Consider the following 12,411-nt stretch of genomic DNA (forward strand, 5'->3'; position numbering starts at 1 on the left):
TGGGGTGCAGCAGTTGTGCTGATCCTGAGATACCATGCTGATCCCCACACACAGTGCCTCTGTTTCTCAGCAGCAGAATTGGAGGCTTGGAAGGTGACACTTGCCCTAAGTTGACATTAGGAGTGGCAAGAAGATGTGGGTCACAAGCCATGAGCCCTCAGCCACAGAGGGAGAGAGCAAAATGCAGAGGAGATGAGCCTCACCTGGTGAGCGCTTTGGGGAGCTACACTGCAAGCTGTCGCAATCTACTAGGTCCCCCGCAAGCAACCCTGGGGCAGGGGACGAGCTTCTAGCATTGGCGTCTTCCCAGGTACTCTCTGAGGCTCAGGCTCCTGATTTGTGATCAGGATCAGAGCTTCCAGAGTGACGGCTTTCTGTAGCCTGCCATGATTGAGTAACTGGCCCTGTGGAAGAGGAATATGAATATCCTCCAGAAACGAGGCCCTCTGTGACAGGCCAGTATAGGCCAAGAGTGGACAGAGAAAGCCAGAAAGGTCTAGAGCACATCCCAGAAGGCAAGGTCCCATCCCAGTTCTGTTTGGCCACTGCCACTGAGGCAGAAACCCAGCTCCCTAAAAGCAAGAGCAAAGGAGACATCATTTTCAATTTTTAAAATTATTTTTATTTTAAATAAAAAAATAATAAAGACCTCACACAATAGAAATGTAGAGATTTTGTTCATGTCATGTTGACACTGGAACTAAATTAAAGTGCAAGTTTTGTGTTTTTTCTTTGAGCAATTCCACACACACATGTAAACAAGTCTCTTGCCTATGATTGAACCCCCACCTCGCGCCAAAGTTTCCAGTCGCGGAGGGCTGAAGTGGCTGACAGCTGTCATGGCAACACCAATCACAGACAGGATAATGCCTTGTTGGTCCTGGCCCTTCAGCAGGCAGGACCGATACTTGAAGTCTCACAGGCTGATGAACTTCACACACTCTCATTCTCAAGTCTGAGAAAAAAGCCAAGTACCTCTGCTGGGTCCTGGCATCCCACAAGTGAGGGCAGGCACCAGCGGGGGGTATCAGTGGCTAGAGAGTCCAGTCTTAGCCAGTTCTCTTTCCTTTCCCAACAGATGACTGTCCCTTATTGGTCTGGCAGCGTCTCCCGGTACGCAGGGCTAGGTCGCAGGAAGCGAGGGAGAAGGCCAGTTGGCACCCTCATGGCACGTAGCGCGCGGGCTAGCCCGGGAATCTGATTTGACTTTTGAACAAAAAAGGTCCTCAGGTTGTGTGGCCGATGCTGGGGGCACCTAACTGATGACACAGCGCTCCTTGTCCTTGGCCTGGCTACCGACATTGGTCTTTTCACGAATGTACATGAGGTCGCTGTGCACGCTAGGTCTGCGCGCAAAGGGCGCCAAGATTCCAAAGGCGTCTCCGGGGTCGCCGCCGCCGCCGCTGCCTGCACGCAGAAGCTTCTTGTTCCTCAGAGCCTTTTTGTGCAGCACGTCGCAGTACTGCACGGACACCTTGCGGTGCAAGTCAGGGCTCATCTCGCTCGGCAGCTTGGCCATGGCAAAGAGCGCACGGAACATCTGGTCCAGGCTGCTGTTCTTCTTGGCCGAGATCTCGAAGTAGGCACAACGCTGAGGGTCGTCGCCCACCAGCTGCTCGATCTCCCGCTGCTCCACTTCGCGGTAGAAGTCCCGGTCCCCTTTGTTACCGCAAATGACCAGGGGCACGTCCACATTTTCGTTGGTTTTGTTCTTGAGACACGCCTTGGTGTCCAGAATCTGCTGTTTGAGCCTTTGCACCTCCTCGAATGAGTCGCGGTTGTCCAAGCTGAACACCAGAATGAAAACGTCTCCTATAGGGAAATGAGTGGGAAAGGTGAGGACGGTTGTCAGGAGTTAAACAGCGTACAGCCCCGGCTCCATGCTCGACACACCAGTCCCCCAACCCCAAGACTCCGACCTCAGGGTCCCAGCCGGCCCGCCCCCACTCACCTGTGAGGATGGAGAGGCGCCGCATGGCAGGGAATGGATGATTGCCGGACGTGTCCAGTATGTCCAACTGGTAGACCTCGCCGCGGATCGAGTAAAACTTTCGGTGGAAGTCCTCGATGGTAGGGGTGTAGGCGTCCTCGAAGCGGCCCGTGAGGAAGCGCGATACGATGGCGGTCTTGCCTACCTTGGATGAGCCGAGGATGACCATCCGGTAGCAGTTCTTGGCAGGGATACTCAGCTCAGAGTCGCTCGGGCACATCTTCTTGATCATCGCGGCCAGTTTCATTGGGCAGAGAGACCCCGGGGGCAGATGCGGGGCCGAGAGAAGGCAGAGGCTCGGGAGTGGTGGAAGGGCTTGGCTTCAGGACCGCTAGAGCTTGGCTGGGCGCTTGGAGACAGCGAGCTCTGGCTTTCAGCGCCCCACACCGCCCTTATATGCAGCTGGCCGAAGCGCCGGGGCTGGCGCCTCCCAGCCAAGGTGCGTCACGTCCCGCCCCCGGGCGCGCCCTGCTCCTCCCAGACACAGCGACCTCCGCCTTGGAGCCTGCGGCTCCGCTCCAGCCCTACGTGCGCTGGGAGGAAAACTAACTCCAAACTACCGCAGTGCGAGGATCTGGCGCTTCCCAGCTTCGGCCGCAGGGGTCCTGGCTGTGCGGGTGACTCTCTGACCTCTGGGATCCCCATTCTCTCAATACCAATGTGCGGACATTCACTTTCCTTGGGCCCGGGTTTCCCAGAAAATATGATTTGGTGATAACAGCATGTTTGCTGGGCATTTGCCCCAGCGCCAGCCCCTTAGGTACCCGGGTCCGTGCCAACTTTCCCGGCGTTGTGTTCGGTGTTTTGGGGTTTTTCTGCGCTAAGGTTCCGCGCTTTGCGCTTCTGCCACCAGAGGGAAGCAGAGAGCCCCGCGGGCGCGCTGGGAGGCTGAAAGTTGTGGCAAGGAGAGGAGCTGTAAGGTGTAAGGCAGGAAGCCAACTGAAACCGACCCCTGCTATTCTCCTAACTAGAGATAATCTGGTCTGTGGGGACCTCATAAAGGGACAGCTACCATTATCTGTCCTTGACAACATACTTAGAGACACGCCCTTGAAAGAAAAAAATCAACCCTAGGACTGCATCCCCCTACCGTCTTCTCTTACGGTTTTCTTGCTTTTTCTCTCTTGTGGGCCAATCATCTCATTCTGCATTGAGGGAGCTGAGTGGGGCCTGAGAGCGCGGCCTTCTCCGTAGCTTAGTTTCCCTTTCTGGGAGATGACATTGGTTCCTTGATTGTGAAATTATAAATGCAAACACTTTCCAAGATCCAGGCCTGGTCAGAACAATAAAAGTATATAGTACCAGGGAGGCTGCCCAACGAGGAAGCCAGCAGCGGGTTGATCAGTAACCAGGACTGAGTAATGCTTGGGGAGAAAGAGGATGTGTTGGCTGCTTGTAACTGGTGATGATGAAGGCAAGCTGTGTTTTCATTCTGTTTTGACCTTGTCTGATTAGGAGAAACCCAGAGACCCACCAGCTGACTGATGCCACTCACCCAAGCAGGTAGTCTTTGTGCCCCAGGAGCAGGGCTAAGTCATTCCCACCTGTTGAGATATTTGCAGAGTGCCCCCAAGGTTTTCAACCCTTCCTTATGACCCAGGATCTCAGCAGAAGCTCAGCCTCTGTAGAGCAGCAGCAGCCATCCTGCCCGGCGCTACATGGCCTGGGGGTGTTGATTTGCTGGTCCTGGTCCTGTGATAATACCCTCCTTGGAGACAGCACTGGAGACAGAGAAGCAGCACTCTGTACTTGACAGATGAAGAAACTAAGGCTCAAAGAAGCAAGCTGCTTACCTAGCAAGCAGGCCTGGGGCTTGGGCCACCTGGTTCTCATTGTCCCATCTACACCTCTGCTTGTGCCCCCGCAACAATGTCCACTGCAGAAGCTGCTGCAATTGTCTGGCCCATTTCAGTCCAGCAGGACATCCATATTCATTTCCCTTCCCTCCTAGGCTGCTTCAACATCCATAGCCATTGAGTAACCCGGGCCTCATCGGCTAGATCTAGGACAGGCCAGGTGGGGTGAGTCCTTCGCCACTCTCAGTTCTTGCCCCTGCTGATGCTCCCCTCCCTTCTCCATCTGGGGGGGGGGTGTCTCTCCTCATCTGTGAGAAGGACCTGAGCCTGAGCCAAACACAGGACTGCTATGTCTGTACAGGGTGCTCGCTGCAGGAAGGGGCCACTCAAGGCTGCACGTGAGGGCTGCTAACCCCAGAGCGAGACCCTTTGCCTCCAAAAGGCACTGTGTGGAAGGCTGGGGCCCTGACTCAGGACGGCCAGAGCCAAAGTCACCACTCCCCTGGGTCTCCAGTCCCAGGAGATCCAAGGGGTAAGAATAGAAGGGTGGGTGAGCTGGGCAGTGGTGGCGTACACCTTTAATCCCAGCACACAGGCAAGCAGAGACAGGCGGATCTCTGTGAGTTTGAGGCCAGCCTGGTCTACAAAGTGAGATCCAGGACATCCAGGGCTGTTAACACAGAGAAACCCTGTCTTGAAAAACAAAAAAAAAAAAGATTAGAAGTGGCAGGTCAAAGATCTGGTCCAGCTCTCCTCACATTAGAAGAGCAGCAGGGAGGTGAGTCCAGCAGGACACAGGTGTGGTCCCATCATGCAATGCCCTAGGGACACTCTGGGACTCTGCAGTCTCCACCAGCAAGGACCTCACCAAACATGGTCACTTGCCAGAGTCTGGAGGTTGGAAGTCTGGGTGCCCAAAGTGTGCTCTTGAGAAGCCTTTGAGAGGTGGGGCCTGGTGGGTAGCCTTGAGGTTATTGTGAGAGTGCCTTTGTGAGTGTGATTGTGGGGCCCCAGCCCTTCTCACTGCTACTGACTCTTGGCCATCAGGTGAGCAGCTTGCCCTACTGTGTGCTCCCACCACAATGAACTGACGTGGCCTGGGCTCAAAGCAACGGGGCCAGCTCATCGGGAGGCAGGCCCAGCTCTCTGGCAATCGGCCCACCTTGGCCTGCGGAGCCTCCCGTGGGCTCCATCCCCTCTCTGTCTCCTGCCGGACTCTGACTGACATGTTGGGGTTCAGACACACGTGCCCAGTCCTGCTGAGTGTATGACAAGAACACATATGGCCCTCTGTTCTCAGAGAACAAACTGTAGGTTCCCGTTCCACTCCCTAGAGCCCTCTGCAGCTCCTTCTCACCTCTGAAATCATATCACCTCCGTGTGTGCCTTGGCTGTTCCTCTCCCCAGCTGTCAGGGAGCTGGTGCTGCCTCTTCCCTCCGCCCAAACCCACAGTCTGGCAAGCGAGCCAGTAGGTCCATGTGGGGACAGCAGCCATCAGAGCTGAGTCCCTTGGTGCGGAGGATCAGATAAGGGCCAGCATTGGCAACGGAGCCATCTCTGCTCCATTTGGTACCAACGGTACCAGTGTTCCTCTGGCCTGGGCTTAGCACGACATCTGCCGGGGCTGTGGGATGGGATCTGCATGGGACTAGCTACAGCGAGGACACGGGTGAAGCTTGATCGCTGCTGCTTTGGCACCTTCTTTCCACCACCAGATGTGTATGAGGGAGGGCAGGGCTCAGGATGACAGCCCTAGACTCTGTCAAGGAACAGGGCAACAAGAATCTGAGGCCACACTAACAGAAGGTGTCATCCTTGTCTGCCTAACCTGAGACTCCAGCCGGTGCTCTGGCCTGGGGCCTGGAGGGGAAGCTCAGGCCTCCTCAGAGGGCCTGGAAATGTGAGCCAGGAGGACCCGTGCACAGTGAGCTGGTAGGCCCAGGGCACTTGTCTTGGCCAGGGTCCTGGGTGACAATAACAAGATGTCAGGTGAGGGCAGCACTTAGATACTGTCCCGTGAGCCCCCGAGGCTTCACAGCCTTGGGCTGGAATGGACATAGGCTGATCCTTTGGACTCCCCAAATCTCACAAGGCTTTCTGGGCCAGTGAGGAGCCCTGACAAAGGAAGGCAACGGAGACTAAGGGATGAGGGCCTCTGGTGAGTTGGGACAATCACCCCAAAGTCCAGCAAGCTTAGGTACCCCTAAGCCATACTCCAGGAACCTGGAATCCTAGGGGTCAAGGTGGGCCCAGCTGCTAATGGCCATACAGTGCCAGGAGGAGCAGAGGAAGGCTGTCCTTTGGTCCCCTCTAATGCCCAATGTCAACTTCTGCCCACACTTTCCATCTCTCCAGCTGAATTTTACCCAGCTCGGGTGGATGGGGGGTGGGGGGTGGGGAGTGGGGGGAGTTTATCCACTAGCTCCTGCCTTTGGATGGCAATCTTAGTGGAATGACAGTGTCAACCTGATAGACCTCCACCCTCAGGATGAACTGGGTCTCCCAGCAGCGAGGGCATGTCCCGTGAGTGCTGGGGCATGGATGGCAGGTGACCCAGGGTGTCCGCTGCCCAGGAAAGGCTGTGGCTCCAGCCTATTGCTGAAGTCTTTTGAGAAACAGTTCTCTGTGAATCCCAGACAGCACCAGGAAGCTGCACTGGAAAGAAAGGGCCAAACCAGCCTGGGCCAGAAGCCTTCCAGGGATGTAATGCTTCTTGCCCTGCCCAGTCCTCCTACAGCCTAGAGCCCATGCCCTGTCTTCCCCCTGGGACCAGATGGAAAGGGGCCCAGAGAGGTGCTGAGGTCACAATGCCTTTATTAGTGGGTCGGGGCATGGTGGGGATGGGAGGCTCAGTGGTCACATGGCATAATGCCTGGGGTCCCCACGACTGTTTTCCAAGGCCCAGGCGCAGTGGCCAGTGCTGCTCTCCCCAAGCACGGTTGATGCCCGGGGCAGCCGGGAGGCCAGTCCGGCTGTCCACAGATCCCCCACAGCCCTGTTAGCTCCTTTTATGCAGCCTGGTGGCTTTCTGTTGGTAGATCTCAGCAGTGAAGGGCCTGTGGACAGGAAAAGGCTCCAGTAAGCTGTTCCAGGATACCGCTGCACCCCAGCGCCAGAACCTACCCCACCAGTAAGGATAGGACCCACATTCCCACGTGTCCCAGAACTTTCCCAGAGGCTTCAAAGTGCAAGAGGGGCCTGGAGGGACCAGGACCACTTGCTTGCTGGCCTAGGTCTCAGGTACCAAGTGTCCCCTCCCCAGCCCCAGCCTCTTGAGCCAGGCCAGCAGCAGGCCCGGTGAAGCTCGCCAGGCCCCATGAAGCAGCTCTAAATGAGAGGCTTGGTCTAACTTGGCCATCACATCCATCTCCCTCTCCACCATAGCTCTACTCACTCCTCATACAGGAGAGCCACCACGTAGACGAGGGCCACCAGCACCGTTAGCAGCAGGCCTGTGGGACTGGCGTGCCTGCAGACAGACAGACCATCAGTTGGAAGAACAGAGACACTCCTGCCGAAACAGTGGGTCGGTCGGTCCTTGGCTGATGCTGGGATGCTGGGGATGAGCTGCACCTGGAGGGGCCCCTCCTAAGTCTGACTTTCTAGAGAGGCTCAGGGAGACAGGAGGGGAGGAGGGACACCTTGTCAGGCCGCCCCTGCTTCTTAGCCTGCTGAGATCGAGGCTCAGGGACAGGGATCTGCCCACCAGACAGTGTTCTTAGAAAATACGGCACTTGTAAAAAGCCAACCCAGGGCTGCCATGGGCACATGGCCTCATGGGCAAGTTCTGTCACTTGACCTCTGGCCCATAGAGAGGTGCAGCCAGTAGTCACCATCAGGGTGGCCCACAGCAAGACCTTCCCCTCAGACCCAGCAGTCCCACACTGGCCCTCTGCCATGCCCACTCACACTGGTCAGTCTGTCCCTAAGTCTGTCTGGGAAGGGCAGGAACACAGGCCCTGCTTTGCACAGCACAGAACTCAGGCCCACCTGCCCCTGCGGTCCATCTACCCCCTCTGCCATGCCCCAGCCCCTGAGCTGTCCTTCCTGCACCCCAGCAGTTCCAGCCCGGAGGAGAGAAGTCCTTGGCAGAATGTCCCCGGCATATCTGTCATGGCTCTCTGCAGGTGACCAGTCTCTGACCTCACTCTGCCAATGAATGCAGACAGCCTGTCAGTGACAGCAGGAAGGAGCCCAAGCATGTCTGCCTCGGGTTTCCAGAAATAGCTGCTGCCAAGCGGCCCCCAGGCTATTTCTATGGTAACCTCTGGCTCCTGCAGGGCCTGGGCTACTTCATCTACCTCAGCAGGAAGGGAATAAACCAGAGAGGACAGGAACAGACCTCAGCTTACAGGGAGAATCTGCTCTCCTTGACTGCCCCCCATCTAGACACCCAAGGGCAGAGGGCACATGAGTGTGTGTGCCCTACAGCGCCCTCTGCCCTGTTCACTCCCTAATGCCCACTTGGACCTGGCACTCACCGGTCTGCCCGTGTGCCCATCTGGGAGGGCAGGGACACAGGACCCCTCCACTGGACAGTACAGAACATCTGTAGGGCTCATCTGCTCTCACACTCTGGCCACCACCTCTGCCACTGCCCCGGGCCCTGGACTGAACCCCTCAACTCTTTCAGATCCCAACTGTGTCTCCCCACAGAGCTCAGCTGGGTTCTAACTGGGACTCTGTCCTTGCTGTCCCTTTCAACTTGGAACTTGGGACAGCTCTTGATGTGGGTGTCCTGGCCTGACCATGGGCATGATATTTCCCCCTCCCTCCTGACTAAATAAGTACTTTGTCCCTAGCCAGGGGTCAGCTGTGGTTCTGGCCACATGAGGTTTATGGGTCAGGGAAGCCCTTGGAAGATGGCTAATGAATGAAACCTTGGGTTGGTGCATTGAGAGCCCTCAACACGAAGCTGGCGGTGAGCACGGCCCCACAGTTCACTACCACACAAAAAGCAAGTATAGCTCAAGGGACATGCTTTGGAGCCAGGAACTTAAGCACCAAGGCCATCTCTGCCTCAGTTTCCCCACCTGTCATGGGAAAGGATGGACTCACTGCCCTTGATCTTCTGTCATGATTCCTAAATGAAGCAAGTCTTCAATTCCCTACAACAATCACTGATACGACCCCAGCCAAAGGCTTGTGGGAGACCCTGGAAGAACTTGCCCTGCCTTGACCCAAGACACTGGGGTGGGTGACAGTGCTCCCAAGGGTTCTGGGAGGCCAGCTCTCCAGCAGGGGTTAGGTACTGTGAACAGACACCCCCCCTCCTGCCTCAGCTAGCAGCACCAGGCCCATGGTAAATCAAGTCCCAAGACCTGCTAGGAGGTGGGGATATGGGCATGGCCAGTCCTGTCTGCTGGTTCCCTGACACCCCCATCTCCAGGAACACCTGGCCACTTACTGCCACAGTGGTCCAGCTTGGCCTCCTAACAACCCATGGTAGACAAGGTAGTCCCACTGACAGATGGTCCCACTGAGCGGAGCCCAGGGTACCCACTCCTTGTTGTAGGGGTGGGGAGCTGGAGGACTGGAGAAAGCGAGGCCCGGGGCCTGTGTCAGTCTTCGGCACCTGGAAACAAATCCCTTGCCCGTCTGCTAGGGATTCCTATGTGCGAGTGAGACAGGCCTGCTGGGTCAGTGTCTGCTGCCACTGGCCACCGTGATGATGTAATGGTGGATCTCTACTCAGCCCTCCGACGAAGGCTCCATCCCCAGTATGCTGACCTCTTCTTAGCAGTGCACATCAATACTCTCTGGAGGCAGCTGTCACATGTCACAGAACCCTGACCTGGCCACCCCGAGCTTGGAGTGTGACCTTCACTCTTGGGCACTGGGCACTACCGGTGATATAGAGGGACATGTGTGCGGCTCTGCCATAAGCGAGGAGACAGGCCGTTGGTCGCTGACTCCCAGCTCGGGGCACTAGAAGCCTAGAGGAGGCAGGAAGGACTTTCTGGAGGAGGGGTCCCCATCAGCTGGGTTTGGAAGGATGGTCTAGGATGGAGGCGGGCAGGTTCCAGTCAGAAGGGACGACACGTATGTAGCATGGGAGAGGAAGTGTGTGTTCTGGGAGATCAGGAGGCGGCAGGATGAGAGGACAGAAGAGGGGTTGGCTTGGGTCTGGACACCAAGGGTCCTGAGGGTACCAAGTACTCACATAAGTGCCCAGCCCAGGTAGTTGGCTGTGCTTCCCCAGTACATGGGGTTGTCTAGCACATTGAAGGGAAATGTGGTCACTCTGGCTTCTTTGAGGATCCCAAAGTAGTCACCTGTGGATGAGACGGGGTTGGATGTGAGGGTCACTTAGCCATCTATATCCCTGGCCACACTATTACTGAAGGAAATCCCCATTGAGCCTTGGAAGATCTGCAGGAGAGGTGGGGTCCTGTGCCCCAGGAAGCTCCAGTTAGTGGTGGGATCCACACCCACAGCTAAGGATCAGAGCCTTCCCACCAGCTCCACGAGTGAGCCGGGCACTGAGCCTCCCAGCTCGGCCCTCTTCAGAGCCCCAGCCACTGGTCTCCCCCTTCTCCCCACCAGGTGCCTGCCTCTGTGTCTGCCTGTCCCTCTCTTGAGAAGCCCTGTCCTGTCAGTGCAGATCTCCATCCCAGGGCCTTCCTCCCTCCTTCAGAAGCCCTTCCCACTGGTCCTCCCTTATCTGCCCGGCTCTTCCCTCCTCCTACCCTGGCTGCCCCCTTCCCCCTAAGCCTCATTCTTCCTCTTGGGGTGGCCAGATGCTAGGGTGTGTGCTGATGAGCTTTGTTACCTTGACACGGCCTAGAGTCCCCTGGGAGGAGGGACCCTTAACTAAGAAACTGTCTCCATGAGATTGGCTTGTGGGCCTGACTGTGGGGGCATTTTCTTGATGAATGCTTTATATGGGAGGGCCAAGGCCCAGCTCAGTGTGGGTGGTGCCATCCCTGGGCAGGTGGTCCTGGGTTGTATTTAAAAAAAAAAAAAAAAAAAAAAAAAGGTAGCTGAGCAAGCCATGGAGAGCAAGCCAGTAAGCAGCATTCTCCCATTGTCTCTACTTAGTTCCTGCCTTAATTTCCAGCCTTGGCTTCCATCAGCGATGGACTGTAACATGTAAGCCAACCACACCCTTCCTTCCCAGGTTACTTTTGTTCATGGTGCTCATCACAGCAACAAACTGGGGCAGATTAGCTGAGGCTCCAGCCTGCCCACCACATGCCTCCTGTCACTCTGGGGGTCAGCTCAGGGGAGCTGACATGGGGCGGGGGGAGAGACCACCAGATGGCCAGTCATCCAGCCACCTAACCAGGCCACTCTCACAGAACAAAGCATCTGGCCCGGGTCTCTACCTGGTGAGTGTCTCCCTTGGGCCGGGGCAGCCCTTCCCAGCAGCCTCTCCTCTGCTCCCCATTAGAGCAGAAAGACAATGCAGCTCCATCCCAGGCAGAAAGTAGGGCAGCCAGCTCAACAAGGGGAGCCCCTGCAGGAGGGGCCTGGCAGAAATGGTGCTGTCATTGTCGGGGACAAAAGGTACAAGAGTCCAAGAGGATGCCTGGGGACCACTGGGAGGAAGCAGGAAGCGGGGCAGTGGGGCCTGACGGTGGGTGGCACAGAAACCTGCTTCAGGCTGAGTCACAGGAGAGGAGCGGCCATTCTGCTCTACTTCCAAAGCTTGCAGGGCCCTCTGCTTTCTAGGCCATTCTACCAAAGCCATGGCAGATCCAGATCCACCTGCACCCCTCTGACTCACTCTCCTGCTAAATTTCCCCATCTGGCCCTGACCATCCTCGGTGGGTGCCCCAGCCTGTCCTCCAACACCCGGGTACCTCCACCAGCTCCGTCCCTGGCTCTCCACCCCTACTGCCTGTAGCCCTCCCCTCCCCTCCGCACCCCACCCTGCTCACCTGTCTTCCAGGACTTAACAGTACCTTGTTTCTTTCTTAGGTGGCCACAGCCCTTTTTCTACCCACAAGTCCTAGGGAGACCCTCCTGCGGCTCCCTGCTCCCTATCTCTGTGAGGAGGACCACTTTCTACACTCGGCTCCCTCCTCTGGTCCTGGCCCCACCATCCCCATCCCCAACTCTTTGTTGCTGAGATCCTTTCAACGGCTCCTACCTCCTTGGGAAGGTTCAGTCCTCCAGGCAGTCTTGGGGTCTCCATCTGCTCCCTAACCCTGTCCCGACTGGCACAGCTCTCCAGCATCACTGCCTGCAGCCCCCACTCTGACCTGCCCTCTGCCAGCTCGCACTCTGCCTCTCCTCTCCCCAGGCCGGTCTCACTCTCTCAGGATGACTCCCAGCAGCTCCTGCCTGAGCAGCAAGCACCGAGCCACCAGTGACAGCACCAGGGTGTCACCAGGGTGTCACCAGGGTGTCTAGTTCATATGCTTCTTGGTTCCTCACGACACTGTCACTCCTGAGCACACACTTCACAGCTCCAAGTCTGCTGCTGAGCAGCCTGGCCCAGGCTGAGCCCAGGCCAATATGTCTGTCCGGGAGGCTAGGTGAGAGTAGTGCTTTGAAGACCACCAGGGCCCTGGGGGAGGTTAAGGTCAGAGACTGGTCTGGTTTTTGCATGATCAGAAGCCAGGAGGGGCCGAATTTGATGGTCCTGTGCAGAGCCAGCTCTCTTCTGTAGCTGTGCT

At 56.8% G+C, this 12,411-nt stretch overlaps 2 protein-coding genes across 7 annotated transcripts in view; both read right to left on the reverse strand.

The window, feature by feature from the left end:
- Nucleotides 1-666: 666 nt before the first annotated feature.
- On the reverse strand, nucleotides 667-4,283 carry Rasd1 (ras related dexamethasone induced 1). The gene is made up of 2 exons (XM_028856521.2): nucleotides 1,952-4,283; nucleotides 667-1,812 (listed from the first exon to the last, which is right to left on the reverse strand). Exons 1-2 carry the CDS (start codon nucleotides 2,235-2,237, stop codon nucleotides 1,256-1,258), a joined length of 843 nt encoding a protein of 280 aa, XP_028712354.1. The 5' UTR covers nucleotides 2,238-4,283; the 3' UTR covers nucleotides 667-1,255.
- A 2,298-nt stretch (nucleotides 4,284-6,581) lies between these two features.
- The window catches only part of Pemt (phosphatidylethanolamine N-methyltransferase), a 94,489-nt gene continuing 88,659 nt past the window's right edge, over nucleotides 6,582-12,411 (reverse strand). For all 6 annotated transcript variants that reach the window (XM_028856513.2, XM_028856512.2, XM_028856510.2 and 3 more), the window contains 3 exons: nucleotides 9,951-10,062; nucleotides 7,182-7,256; nucleotides 6,582-6,843 (listed from right to left, as the gene is read on the reverse strand). In XM_028856513.2, coding sequence (XP_028712346.1) covers nucleotides 6,786-6,843; nucleotides 7,182-7,256; nucleotides 9,951-10,062 — 245 coding nt within the window. In that variant the 3' untranslated portion in view covers nucleotides 6,582-6,785. The remainder of the gene's footprint in view (nucleotides 6,844-7,181; nucleotides 7,257-9,950; nucleotides 10,063-12,411) is intronic.

The sequence above is a fragment of the Peromyscus leucopus genome, chromosome 8b, assembly GCF_004664715.2.
Source record: "Peromyscus leucopus breed LL Stock chromosome 8b, UCI_PerLeu_2.1, whole genome shotgun sequence".
Lineage (NCBI taxonomy): Eukaryota > Metazoa > Chordata > Mammalia > Rodentia > Cricetidae > Peromyscus > Peromyscus leucopus.